Source organism: Phodopus roborovskii, unplaced genomic scaffold (genome assembly GCF_943737965.1).
Source record: "Phodopus roborovskii unplaced genomic scaffold, PHOROB, whole genome shotgun sequence".
NCBI lineage: Eukaryota > Metazoa > Chordata > Mammalia > Rodentia > Cricetidae > Phodopus > Phodopus roborovskii.
Genome location: NW_026126525.1, coordinates 37,047,012 through 37,061,055, shown reverse-complemented (window position 1 = coordinate 37,061,055; position 14,044 = coordinate 37,047,012). Strand labels below are relative to the sequence as shown.

The window sequence follows — 14,044 nt, the reverse complement described above, 5'->3', positions numbered from 1 at the left end:
TTTCAGAAGCAATTATGTGTCTTTATATTTCTCCAAAGGCCAATTGCTCATAGACTCTGTACTTTTTTTTCTCTAACTTTAGTATTAACTCCCAACTATTACTCTCACAATACCATGGGAAAGTAATTTTAATGCTTTTTTTTTAAGTAGACACTTGTTTTGCATGGATATCTAAGATCAAAATGGATTGCATTCTGAGTATCACATAATCTATGTGGTGAGAGAACTGAAGAAAAAAATTGGATAAATTAGGTTGTCTGTGACTGATTCTATAGGGTGAAGATAGCAGTAAACTAAAACAGAAGACATAGAGACATGTTTATGTCCAGGTTTTGGAAAAATTAAAAAGGTATTATTTAGGTCTCATGAAAAATGCTAGAAAGATAATGTCTAGTGTGAATTCTGATGCAGGGCTGCTATTTGCTTTCTCAGTGTGAATTGTCTTCTTTTCCTTGGTCAAAAAAACTGTAATTTTATTGAACACAGTACAGGTAAGTTTAAAAGTACCACTTCCCACATGCTCTTATCACTTGTGTTTACTCATGCCATCTAACTTTGTTTCCTTGTACTCATATCCATTCTTCATGCTTATAAGAACCAGGATATGATACTGGAACTAAGACAAATTTCTTGAAACTAAAATGAAAATGCAGGACAATTCTGACATCTAATTATTTTTTCACTGATGTCTTATTATTATGTAATATAAATAAGTCCTCAATTTGTTTGCCCTTTAATTCTCCATTTTTAGAAGCTGTACCCTGTGTCAGCATGATGCTGCTGATACTTTCCATGGCTTTAGTATGATTTGTTCATATGTTACCAACATACATAGTTACATTATCTTTGGAAATATAACTGAAATTTCAGCAACTCTATTTAAAGAAGGGTACTTTATAAAGGAGTAACTATAAACAACTCTCAGAAAGGTAATATCCACATGCAATGCTATCTGATTTGAAAGAACATATTTAAATAAGCCAGATAGAAAGGAAGAAATATCATGTGATTACATATGGATCTCAACCTTAAAGAACCACATCATTGTGATAAATCTATTTCACATGTAAATCCCTTACAATTTATGGAACATTAAAAACAGCCAGAGTACATATACTAATTAGGACCTGACTGTCACACTGTTAGGAGCATGCTCCAAATAAATGGGGTCACCTTGGGGATGAGTGTAACTTCATTGATCTTCTCAAAAAATATTCCTTGACATTCAGGCTTTGCCTAGAGGTGGTAACTTTTGTATACTATCTCTTTTTATATGAATATGTATTTATAATAAGGCCTTGAAGGAGGCAAACAAAATGGAAGATTCACAGAACCATAGAAAAATATTTATTCGGAACATATGTCATAACCTTTTGTTATTTCAAATATATGTGTGTGTGTGTGTGTGTGTGTGTGTGTATGTGTGTGTGTGTGTGTGTGTGTATGTGTGTGTGAGTGCTCCTGTGTCTGTATGGGATTATAGTTTTATATTAAGACTATTGTTTTTAATATTAAGACATTAATATGAATGAAAAACTATTAAAAGAACATGAGTGCCCACTTGGGACCACTAATGATTTTTAGCCCCTTAAGTTATAGTTATCCTTTTAAGTGAATTGTTATATTATAGGCAGGTTTGAAATATATTGTATGTAATAACTATTTTTTGTATTGATCTTTTGTATCAGGTACCATGCTTTCTTGCTATGTGTTGTTTTTACTCTTTTGGCTTTTGAGGGAGCCCACCACTCAACTCCCAAATAAACCATATAAGGAGTCTTATTCTTAATTACAAATGTTTGCCCTTAGCTTGGCTTGTTTCTTGTCAGCTTTCCTTAAATTATCCCATCTACTTTTTGCCTATGGGCTTTTAACTTTTTCTTCTGTAAAACTTACTTTTATTCTTATTCTGTTGCTGGTTAGGTGTCTGGGTGTCTGGGTGTCTGGCCCCTGATGTCCTCCTCTCCTCATTCTCCCCTTTTCTCCTAGTTTCTCCTTCTGTTTTTACTCTTTGCCTGCCAGCCTCACCTATCCTTGCTCCTGTCTCACTATTGGCAGTTCAGTTCTTTATTAGACCATCAAGTGTTTTAGAAGTCAAAGAATCACAGCTTCACAGATTTAAAGAAGTGCAGCATAAACAAACCACAAACCTTAAACTGGTATTCTACCACACTTGCTATAATTTTATAAATCATGAACCTGAAGGCAATGAAAAACTGACTATTGTCTCTAAGTCCAGAGTTCCATGATTGGTACAGCTACTTTTCAACGTAGCCAACCTCCAGATTGCCTCTTAGTTTGTGTAATCTATGTGGTTATGCCTCCAGATACGTAGAGGATCAGATAGATGATAGATAGATAGATAGATAGATAGATAGATAGATAGATGATAGATAGATAGAGATAGATTATAGAATACAAGATGAGAGATATATCAATATACAATATGTATATATACATGTAAATGTGTATATACCCATTTTATGTGTAAATATATACATACTCATTAATGATGTGGCTACAGATACAATAAAACCAGACTAAAGCTGTAATCTAGATATATACTTTGTTTCATTTTAAGTTTTAAAAAGCACATCTTCAAAAATGTTTGTTTATAAAGTCAAAAACCAAACATCAGCAGACATGTCTATGAACTCCTACTAATGATATAAACATTATATAATTTATGAAGTCCTTAAAGACATTTGGTAGTATAATTCAGTATTCACTAAGTGATAGTGTATAACTTAAATAAACCATATCAAAAGGATTATATTAATTATTGAGCATATATATTGATACTTGATTGGACTCCACACTTATCTTTGTTCAGGCTATTTCCTTAAAATACTATTTAATGTAATTATATTTTAATGACAAATGAGTTGATGAATTATACTAAAATTATGGCTCATTATGAAGCTTTAATTTTAATCAGTATCTGAAAATATAGAAAGAAATGTTCCCACTACCCAAAGGCACTGATGCTGGTTATCGTTCTGTATATATTTTCTTTTATTGCTTAATGAATAAAACACTGTTTGTTCAATAAGGCAGGAAGATAGATGAGAGTAAGATACAAGGAAAATTCTGGAAATCATAGGCAGATGGATTTGCCATGTATTCCACGAAGGAGTAACAGGTCCACAACTTTCCCTAGTAAGATCACATGGAAATACATAGATTTATAGAAATGAGTTAATAATTAAGACAGATACAGTCAATAAGAATCCCTAGTCATCAGCCAACAGTTTTATAATTAATATAAGTCTGTGTGTTCATTTAGGGCCGAAAACAGCAACGGAATGAACTGGGGAAAAGAGCCTCTCTTTACAAGGCACTAGCTAGCTATCAATGACAACATATTCTGAGTATCAAATATTTGCCATGCAAAGCTAACAAGTTTTCAGATTAGTTCCAGTAACCACAAAGTCATATAGAACCAGTCTACTTTTCAAATAAAGAAATCAAGACTTGAATGATTATATAACTTCTTGCAAATTACAGAAGTGCTTAACCCAAAATCCATGACCTTCTGTAAGTTAATGAATATATTGTTACATCTGAAGAACACACCACACCCAAATACACACACACAAATTTTCAACCATGAGAACACAGAGAGAGGAGTATACTTCATGTGTGTTCAATATATCTATTTCTTAGATGAAAATTAATGTGTACATGTTGATTTTAGAGATCCATAAAAATTCTTGATAAAAAGAAATGTTTACTATGTATACCAGAATTCTAGAATTAATACTCAATTGTTTCTTTAAATTAATGTAAGTAGATTATAACAGAAACCGAATTAACAAAAATGTTTCAGTGAGAAAGAATTTAAGAACTATTTTGTGTTACTTGTTACAATGTGTAGACAAATAGTTTAATGCCATAAGAACTTCTTGAAGAAGAAAATAGTTAAATCCTCAAGGAATAATTGAAATACTGACAAATAAGAACTGGTGCTAATTTTATGAGTTGTAAAAGAATACAATTGTTGGTAATATAAGATTAACATAAGCTTTTGTAAAATATACTCCCTAATAACATTTTTCAAATATGTAAAAGTTTCACATAAATTTTAAGTAAAAAGAATGAAAAAATTATAAGAAACTGAGGCAATATTATGAAATTATGATTTCTAAGGCGCCAAATATATAACACTAAACACTATAAAATTAAGACTTCATGAAAATCTACCCCACAATGAGTATTTTATAAAATGTAACTGTATAGTTAATCTACATTACAAAGAAAATCCAAAGGAATATTTTTGAAGATTTTTAAAAAATGTGACATTGTGGTATTTCATATTTTTTAAAAGCAAACAACACTTAATCACTTATATAAGGAGAATAAAGGGCATTTTAAAACCGAAGGAAATTTTAATTGTTTTCTTATTGGCTTTTTCAAAGGTTAAAAAAAAAACAAACAAACTCAAAAGTTGATTAAAGCAAATGTTTGTCAATTACTATCTCCCTTTCTCAGGTAACAGGCCTTTAAGATTAACCATCCCATATTGAGTTAAATGTTCCAAACAGTTGTGCATGAATAAGGTCATACTACCAACTGGATAGTACTCCTTTGACCTATAATTAAGTGTTATCTACTGCTCAGGAAAGACTTTCCTCATCCTGGTAAACTTTATTCCCAATAATTGATGCCGACCATAGGCAAATTTTTACACAGCATTTGTGTCATGGAATATTTCATACTCAGACTCTACCATATATATTAGATTACTCAAAGATAAGGCTATTGTTCTACTCTAGGATTTTCAGCCCCTAGCATCCATCTAAGATTATTTGGGGTATTTATAAGGCCTTTGTGGAATGAATGAAGGCTTTGTCATATTATGGTAAAAGGCAGATGAAGAGAAGCCAGAATATACATTGTTTTAGGTACAAAGATAAAATACGTTATTTCACTTAGCATTTTTGTCTGCTTTTGAATATTATGACTATAAAGGTTTTGTTTCTTTACATTCTATTGTGTATAAGCTCAGTAAAAAAAATAAAATCAGTGTATGTGTGTATGTGTGTATTTTAAAATAAACAATTTTAAATTAAGAACAAGGCCTTTTTAGCATAATTACATAATGCTGTAACAGACAATAATAATAAAGATACAAAAAAGCTAAAAAATCAAGATATATGAAAAAAAACCTAGATTGCTATTTTATTATTTTAGAAATGTCTCATAAAAATAATTCAAAGCAAAGATAAAAATTAGTAGTGGCAGTAGGGAAGAAATCCTTTAGTTAGTAACCTGACTTCAAAATATAATTTAAAAAGGAGACTTAATGGAGTTACCATGCATGGGTGACAACACTACTCCCAGAGGGGTCCCAGAGGCACCCTAAATAACATGAGTTATTGTTACTGATCTTGATTACATTACTCTTAAAAATAAAATAAATAATACCCTTTTACTGAAGATACCACACACTATGGCAATAAACAAAGAAAATTCAGTCTCTAACTGGCCAGGAAGCTTTCTCCCTGCTGGCTAGCACTCATTGTGACAAATGCAGTACTATAGATTGATTCAGAAGAAATAACATCAATGGTCTAACTGATTTTATTCTGAATATTAAAATATAGACAAACCAGGCAAAATAGTCTCACAGATGCAATAGTGTGCTGACTGTTCTGAGGTCACCTTCTCAATGAACTTGAATCATATCTACAAAAGGGAATACATGCCTAGTCCTGTAAACCTAGTTATGAGTCTATACTGAGGATATCATGGGTAGTAAGGTAGAAGTTATTGTTGTTATCTTGCTTAATGACCATATTGTTTGATTGCCTCCTAAATATTTACATTCATACCCATAGATTAGTGCTTCTTTCAGCCTTGGTCAGAGAAAGTTCTTTCTGCAGTTGACAGCATTTAGCTAATATAGACTCTTACCTGGTCAAAGTGCAGAGAATGTATGACTATGACTACTTAGCCCTAAATGGATTTTTTTTTTTTTAAATCAAGCCTACCCTATCCCCAACAAGGTTCAGAGAACATCTCAAAGAGAAGGCAAGGAGCACATAAGAAACAGGGGATGATGCTTTATCCTTGGAAGACTTGTGTGCTCACAACTTCATGACAGCTGTGGCTTACCTGCACCAAACCAAGGCAATCAAAATCCCAATGTGGGTAATTAAGGACTTCATGAGGCCCTTATCCTTAGCTGAAAAGATACTGTGAGTTGATAGAGGCTAGAGGAAGAATGTTATGAGTAGGTTTCTCCGCCAGCATGGTCCCACAGCTGCACCAGTACCAAATAACACACAGAGACCCTGTATTAGATATAAAGCTGTAGGCCAGTTACTAGTTTCTTATCGGCTAACTCTGTCTTAAATATTATCCCATTTTTATTAATCTAAGTATTTCCATGTGATCTTATCTTACCGAAGAGAGACCATCACGGCATTCTTCTCTCTCAGTCCTCCATCTTGAATTTCCTCCCTACTACTTCCTCTCTCCTCCTTGTCTCCTAGTCCCACCTATCTTGCTTTCCTATTGGCCAACAGTGCTTTACCAATGCAAGAAACATATTTACAGAATGACATCTCCCAACAGAATAATGTTAATTTTCTTTGGAAGTGTGAAAGAAAAAGAAGTGCACACAAAGTGGGGAGAGCAACTGATTGGGGATGTTCCAGAGGAATTTGAAGGGAGAGAAAGGAGAGTGAATACGATCCCAATATAGTGTGTACATGTGTGAAATCCATAAAGAATAATTTGAAATAATTTCCTTTTCTGTATTCACTATATCCCAAGCACAGATTACTTACCCTCCACTCCTTAAATTTTAAAAAGATTATTTTCTTTTTAAAAACTCAGGCCAGATTTTATTCAGAGCCACAGTATTCATATTAGGAATACTGACCACCTATATAAAAGCACACCTATCTCTATCTGTACTTATTAAAAACTGGTGCATATTGAATCCACAGCAGGAACTAAAATGATAGAATTTCACCTAAAAAATGGATACAACTAGAATAAGAAAATAAGCAAAAATAAGGGCCATCCTACATGATGTTAACAGGATTAAGAAAAATCATGTTAATAGCTTGCAGCATTTCCTGTGATAATGTTTCATTAAGAGAGAAAATATGTGTGGTACAGTGATGTATCAGACCGATGTTTGGGAAACAAACAGGAAGTGAAACCAGTGGGGTGTTGATTTAAGTAATCCTTATGAAAAGAAATGAATACAAGGTTGAACTAGCCAACAATAATGTAAAAAAGAAAAAAATAAATAAACTTGGAACAAGTTAAACTTGTAGAATACAAATCAATTGCTTTAAGAGGAAAAGGAAGTCGCTTAGAATTTCTTGTTTTTAAGATTTCACATCTGAAACAGTTCATAGTAAAAGATCTGTGTCTATGTCCAAAGTTGTGGGGAAGGGGTGATTCAAAGCAGCAGTCCACATGAGTAAGAGCCAGGCCTGGTGCACATGGGACTCAGAACAGTGTCTATTGGAAGTGAATCACCAGCCAGAGGAGGAATGAAAGTTTTCACTGTGAAAAATGAAACAAAAGAAGAAGCATTGAGAAAACCAAGGGGCTGGAGTCACAGAATAAAGGATGAATGCAGTTTTCAAAAATGTTGAGGGATTGCTCTTCATGAAAGGATTTCCTAAATTAAATCATCCCTCTCTTGAGGTATCTCCATAAGAATGATGTTAAGCAAAGTTATGTTAAGACAAATTGCAAGGATTGAGTGTTTAAATCCCATCCTTCCCATCAAGTCTGTTACAGAAGGGAAGGATTAAATGAGAATTTAAGAATCCATTTATTTCATAACAATACACATACCCATTTATTTCATAACAATACACATATTATGTGACTGGATTTTCCTTTTTGACTTATTGCAACAGTTTATGTAAATTGGACTTAGTGTTCTGAAAAATCAGTCTTTGTCTGGGCTTAGCTGTTCTATGGTACTATCTTCAGCTTCTACAGCAAGCTTGTAGAATGTTCTGGGATCCTGAAGACCACAATCAAAACTCTACAGATAGAGCTAAGTAAATTACCTGAATAAAAAACATTTCTGAGTTTTACATTTTCGGCTGGTGAGGGGATATTGGAACTTTACCCATTTACTTTGAGGAATATTTTAATTTAGTTACATTAAAATAGTTGCATATTATACATATTAGATTAAGAAATTGGTTATTTTATTCATTTGTGGAAATTATATATAATCTGTAAGCCAACAAATCTTTTTTAAATAGAGTTTCTTGCAAAAATAGGAACAGTCATTATTTTTAAATTTTTGCTTATTTATTTTGTATATATGTGAGGGTTATTGATTTCTCAGTTAAATATTTCATTCGTTCACTCAACCTCTGTGGTGAAGAGGGGTTTATTGTATGAGCTTAGACACATAAACAGTGTTATTTAAGAACTAAATATAGAAGTACATTTTTCTTCTGTTGCTATTTTTTTATCTGAATAAATTTTATTATTTGGGCTAAGAGCAAAGAACATACTCTACAGAAACTTACAGAACTATGGAAAGGACATTGAAAGGGAAAATAACACTTTAGCTGGGTTACACAACAGCTTAAAGAGCCATTTGAATCACACTAAATTGATCTTAGATGATATCTTTTTTTTTTTTTTTTTTTTTGGAAAGCCTGGTTATAACACAGTGGTTCTGTTTTTCTACTTGTCTACACATTCGGCTGAGGTTCTATTATGTCAAGATCATCTGTAGTAGAGTCTCAAAATCACAATCAAGTCTTTTGAGAAACTGTTCCACCAAGAGGCAAAGAAGTAGATGTACTAAAGCTAGTCTTTCCCATTGTTGGTAGTTCTGGGAACTTCAACAGCTAAGCAACCAGAAGTTAGAGGGACTACATGGAGGCCATGCTACATCTTCAAGATTTAGAAGATGTTTTGGGCCACCATATTTTGTCTTCTCGTATTTATTGATTTCAAGGTGTTTTAATTTCCACACAGTGCAAATTATCCAAATTTTTGGCATTTATAACCTGTGGTCACTGAAAATTAATCAGTAATTTAAAGGTTTGTAACACAAATAATAAAAATCTAGGGACAGATATCGGGGTTCAAGCTGAAGATCAGAGAAGCAAAGCAGGCAAGCTAGTAGAAGTTCCCTCTACCAACCTGAAATGGCAATCCTGTCTCCACAGATCATCAGAGACAATGCTACCTCCACAAATCCTCAGAGGCAAAAACTTTGAGGTACTGTCTCCTCCTGCATTATATATATTCCTTGCTCCTCCCATCCATATCACTCCTGTCTCCACCTCCCTAGTGATGAGATTAAGGGTGTGAGTGAGCTTTGTTACTTTTTACTCTTGTGTAGGCCAGTGTCCTTGAACTCAGAAAGATCCATCTGCCTGTCTCCTGAATCCTGGGATTAAAGGAGTATGCCACCACTACCTGCCTTGATGGATTGCTAGTATGGTTGCTGGTGTGTATCATCTGACATTTATGGCTTGTGGCTAGCTTTGCAATTTGAACACTCAGGCAAGCTTTAATAAATCATAAATTATACATCACCACAAAAGTTTAACAGTTTTACTTCCTCCACTTTGTCTTTGAACCATTTTGGCCTAGCGCTTATATATACATAATTACTTATTATACAGATACAGTTGACCAATATTTTTGAAGACTTTTCTTTTGGCCACTGGACTATGTTAAAAACATAATCTAAAAAATAAACTATAAAGTTGTTATTATGTTATTATATTGATCAACATATCTGCCTATATATTGATATACTGTTTTGAAGCTAAAGATATTTATAATGACTTCTAAAATAGATATATGTGGGCCTTCTGGTTCATTACCTATTTTCCATAATGTTTGGATTTCTTTAATTTTCTAAGTTTCCATATGAATTTTAAAACCAGTTTGTCAATTTTTATAAAAAGAGATCTGGTTCTTTTACCAGTTACTGTGATTGATTTATATGTTAACTTAGTTATTGCAATATTAGTCCTTTAAAGTATGACCATTAGGTGAATTTCTATTTACTTAGATATTTAAATATAGTTCTCAAAACTGTTTTGTTGCTTTTAATACATAAGTTTTGTAGTTCTTCAGTTAAATCTGTTCCCAAATAATATGTCCTACTGCTGTTGGGGTTGGTAATAGAAGAGTATCCCTCAACTTTTGCTTCAGATGGAAATATTTAAAATATTTTTATTACAAATGCTTTTCAACTTATGATAAGGTCACATAACTTTAAAATATAAATCAAGTAAAAAATATATTTAACACACCTATCCTGTGTGCATGATAGCCTAACAACACACTACACTGCAAAAAAAAAAAAAAAAAAAAAAAAAAAAATTCCCAGGCTTTCTGGCAACAGCTTCTCACTGCCTCTGTGGAGAGTCATATGGTAACATCATGCAATTTACCTCTAGTGTGGAAAAAGATTGCAGATCAATACCTAATGCATGACTTATACTGACTTACATCTCTGTCCCTTGAGTTTAGTAATTTTGATACAATTAATATAAGTGATCTTTAAACATAGTAATTTTATAGTAAGTAATAAGATAGCATGCTTAATTCCAGAATTATATAGAAACATATGTTTCATTTACTTAAGTCATAATATTGCCTCTTCATTAATAGTTTGTAGTAACTGAATTATAAGAGACTATATGGCTAATGGTAAATTTATGAAACTTGCTTAAATAATGCAGCTCAACAAACCTAATGGCCATATAAAAAGAGCAGAAGGCACAAACAGCTGTGCAGAATTGCACTATAGAAGTGAGCCTCTGTGGCAGATTGAAAGTCAGCAGCCTGGGGATGAAGGGCTACATGGGGGAACACTTTAAATCACAGCAGATGGAGGGCTAGAAGCACATACATGAATAAAGCAAAGGGAGAGAACAGACACTTAGATCGGCTTTCCTCTTAAGTTGGATGAACAAAGAGAACTATAAACGTTGTGTATCTAATGAGCTGACACTTTGATAGGGAAACATCTGAGCTGCTAGAACTACATGTCTTAAAAACTCCAAAGGATCTGGATATGGGTAGCTGAAGAAAAACACAGGCTTATAAATTTTTAAAGAACTAGAAGACGCGAGTTGAAATTCTGTATGACATATAATCAAGTAAAACTTGGTACCTTACTAACAACTGCAGTAAGTATCTTTATGCCACCATAATAAAGTGTTTGTTTTCAATTTTAGTATAGACCTTTAAAAATACAAATCTTTAATTACAGTTCATGTGATTCAATTTATTGGCAGACAATTATCCTGTCCATACATGTGGGAGAAATAGAAAATTATTTGCTTTTATTTCTCGTTTAATAGCTTCATTTGCTACCAAAAAAAAAAGGCCAAGAAATCTGACTTAATAATGGAAAAGGGTACATTTAGCCCATGATGTGTACTAGTTCTATTTCATATCCTATTTGCTTGGCTACTGGTAAAGTAATACTGTAGGGAAACACTGTGTCATGAGCAAGATTAACTGGGCCATACTTGATAACATTATCATAATTTCCTATAAAAATTCAGTGAATGGCACATATCTGCCTTATAGCCAAATCATGTAAAAGAATCATCCAGAAGGATCCACCTCCCAAAGGTTCTAAATGCCTCCCACCATCATTAATTGACTCAAAGCTAGACCAAACCTTCAATCACAGTAGATTGTTGTAAACCATTCAAGCCACACCAAAACCACAGTATTTCCATATACTACTCCTCTCCACTAAGGCAATAAAATATTTTTAATGTATATATACTTAAAATGTCATTCTGGATCCACTTATAGGTTTAAATAATATACATATGTTCATATATTTATACTTTTATAGATATCTGTAAGTATCTACTATTATAGTTTTACTACCTTTTGTCTATACATATAGGTGCATATATAGAGACATATACATAGACACACATATGCATGGACATAAATACATTCTTTATAGCCAGTGACTACAGTTCCATAGAACTGATGACAGTCAATCTTTTATTGAAGGGCATTTAGGTTGCTCTAACACTTTTTGCAGTTAGAAATACAATTTCAGAGCTTATAAAACATGAAGTTTTTAATTACTATCCTCAAGCTTATAGTGAGAAATGGTGAATATTTGTTCTTTATTCCCTTTGAAATAAATTTAATAGTGGCAGAATTCTTTTGATTTATCTTTTGTCCCTTGATTCTAATTAATGGAATCAATTATGATAGAAAACCACTGGGGCAAAACTCTCAAAATATGTAAATCTTTTCAAAAGTCATGAGTCTCCAAAATTCCAATTCAGTATTAAATGTCAGGTTCCTGATCAACTGCTTTCCACAAATAGTGGCAAACACACAGGGCAAGTTCAGAGCTGGACTGAAGTATGTTTATAATCTATTTACAAGCAGGATTCCTCTCCATGATATATTTATGCCATAGGGATCCTCATCTGCAAACAATAATACTACCTATCATTTTGATTCTGTAAGGAGTAAAAAAGAAATATTTGTGATGCAAAGAATATGTTTTGCATGCCTTCCCTTCAAAGATTCAGGTGCAGGAATATCTAATAAAGTAGCTCCTATAGCCATTGGGCACAGACTAAAGATGGACATTATGTCTACTAAGTCTTTTCCCAATATCTAGGGCTCTATCTGAACTAGGCAGGCAAGCACTTTGACCATTGAGTATTCAATCTGAAAGACAGCTTTGGGTTGTTACTACATTTGTACCTCACATTGTTATCATCAATAGATCATTATAAATATATTTAGGCCCTATCCCAGACCTGATAAGCCAGAAGTCTAGGGAATTAAGCTCATTGTTTCTCAGGGTGCACTATGAGTTATTTGGATATTTATTCAAAGTTCAATTACACAAAGATATGCTATAAATCTTTCTGAAATGTGAATATTACTTAAATAGTATTTCTTGAAAGTGGACTATATTGAAGCAGTGTGTTTTAGCATGTCAAGCGAAATTATAAGTTTTTAACAATAACCATGTTGACTATTGACATTGGTGTATGCATTTCATCTGCTAGATGTCCCACAAAGTCAAGTACCTGTGCTGCCTTTGATCCAAGTTTCAGAAATTACTTTCTTACTGAGAATTTTCAGATGTTCATCACTGAGCTGAGAAGCTAACACTGGAATTTTCTTCAGCATCCTCCACACAGTGTTGTGTTCATGGATTGTTCTATGAATTGGTCTTAAAAAAGAAAGAGAGATTATCAATTCAGAGACCACAGCAAAATAAATAAATAAAATAAAAGCTTTAGACTTAGAAAAGAGAGATTATCAATTCAGAGACCACAACAGAATAAATAAATAAAACAAAAGCTTTAAACTTCCAATGTTTTCATTATATTTTTATTTAGAATTCTTTCAAAAGAACTATAAATAAACTGCATTTGGATTATTAATCAATTTTCAACATTTACTTTCTTTCCAATATTAAAATATGTCATGATGTCTTAAACTTCAATAGAAACTGAATTACAGTTAAAGGCCATACCATTTGTCAGTAACAAAGAATATTTTTAAATATTAACTAAGGAAGGTTTACTTTAATTCCTACTTTTTATACTTATTCCTTAACAATATTTATGTATTATTAAAGTTCGGTAAAAATAAACTATAACTTAACTCTATGATTTATGATTTAAATGAAACAATATATATGTAATTTTAAATGAAACATTATTCTCATATATTGTGCATGGTGTTGATGTGTTTAATTAAAGACATCTGAGAGTGGCCTGGAAGTCATGATCATCCTACCTCAGCATTCTAAACACTAAGCTTACAGACATGCACAAACACCATTAAATTATCATTAAAGTATTTATTAGTCATTACATTCAGTAGTGAGTTAATGCAACACTATAATTTAGGTAAGGAGTTCATTTTAGACTGACTTATGAAGGGGATAGCATAATTGTTATAAATTCAAATGAACAATATTCAGTGGTTTTAAATAACTTTTAAGAACAATATGAAAAACTAGTTAAGTTCCAGAAAAGTAATTTATGATGTCCATAACACAGGAGGGGTTTTT

At 32.6% G+C, this 14,044-nt stretch overlaps 1 protein-coding gene across 1 annotated transcript in view; it reads right to left on the bottom strand.

The window, feature by feature from the left end:
• Positions 1–14,044, bottom strand: part of Cnbd1 (cyclic nucleotide binding domain containing 1) — a 416,492-nt gene that overhangs the window by 131,945 nt on the left and 270,503 nt on the right. Inside the window, exon 5 of the mRNA XM_051198441.1 lies at positions 13,050–13,195. Coding sequence (XP_051054398.1) covers positions 13,050–13,195 — 146 coding nt within the window. The remainder of the gene's footprint in view (positions 1–13,049; positions 13,196–14,044) is intronic.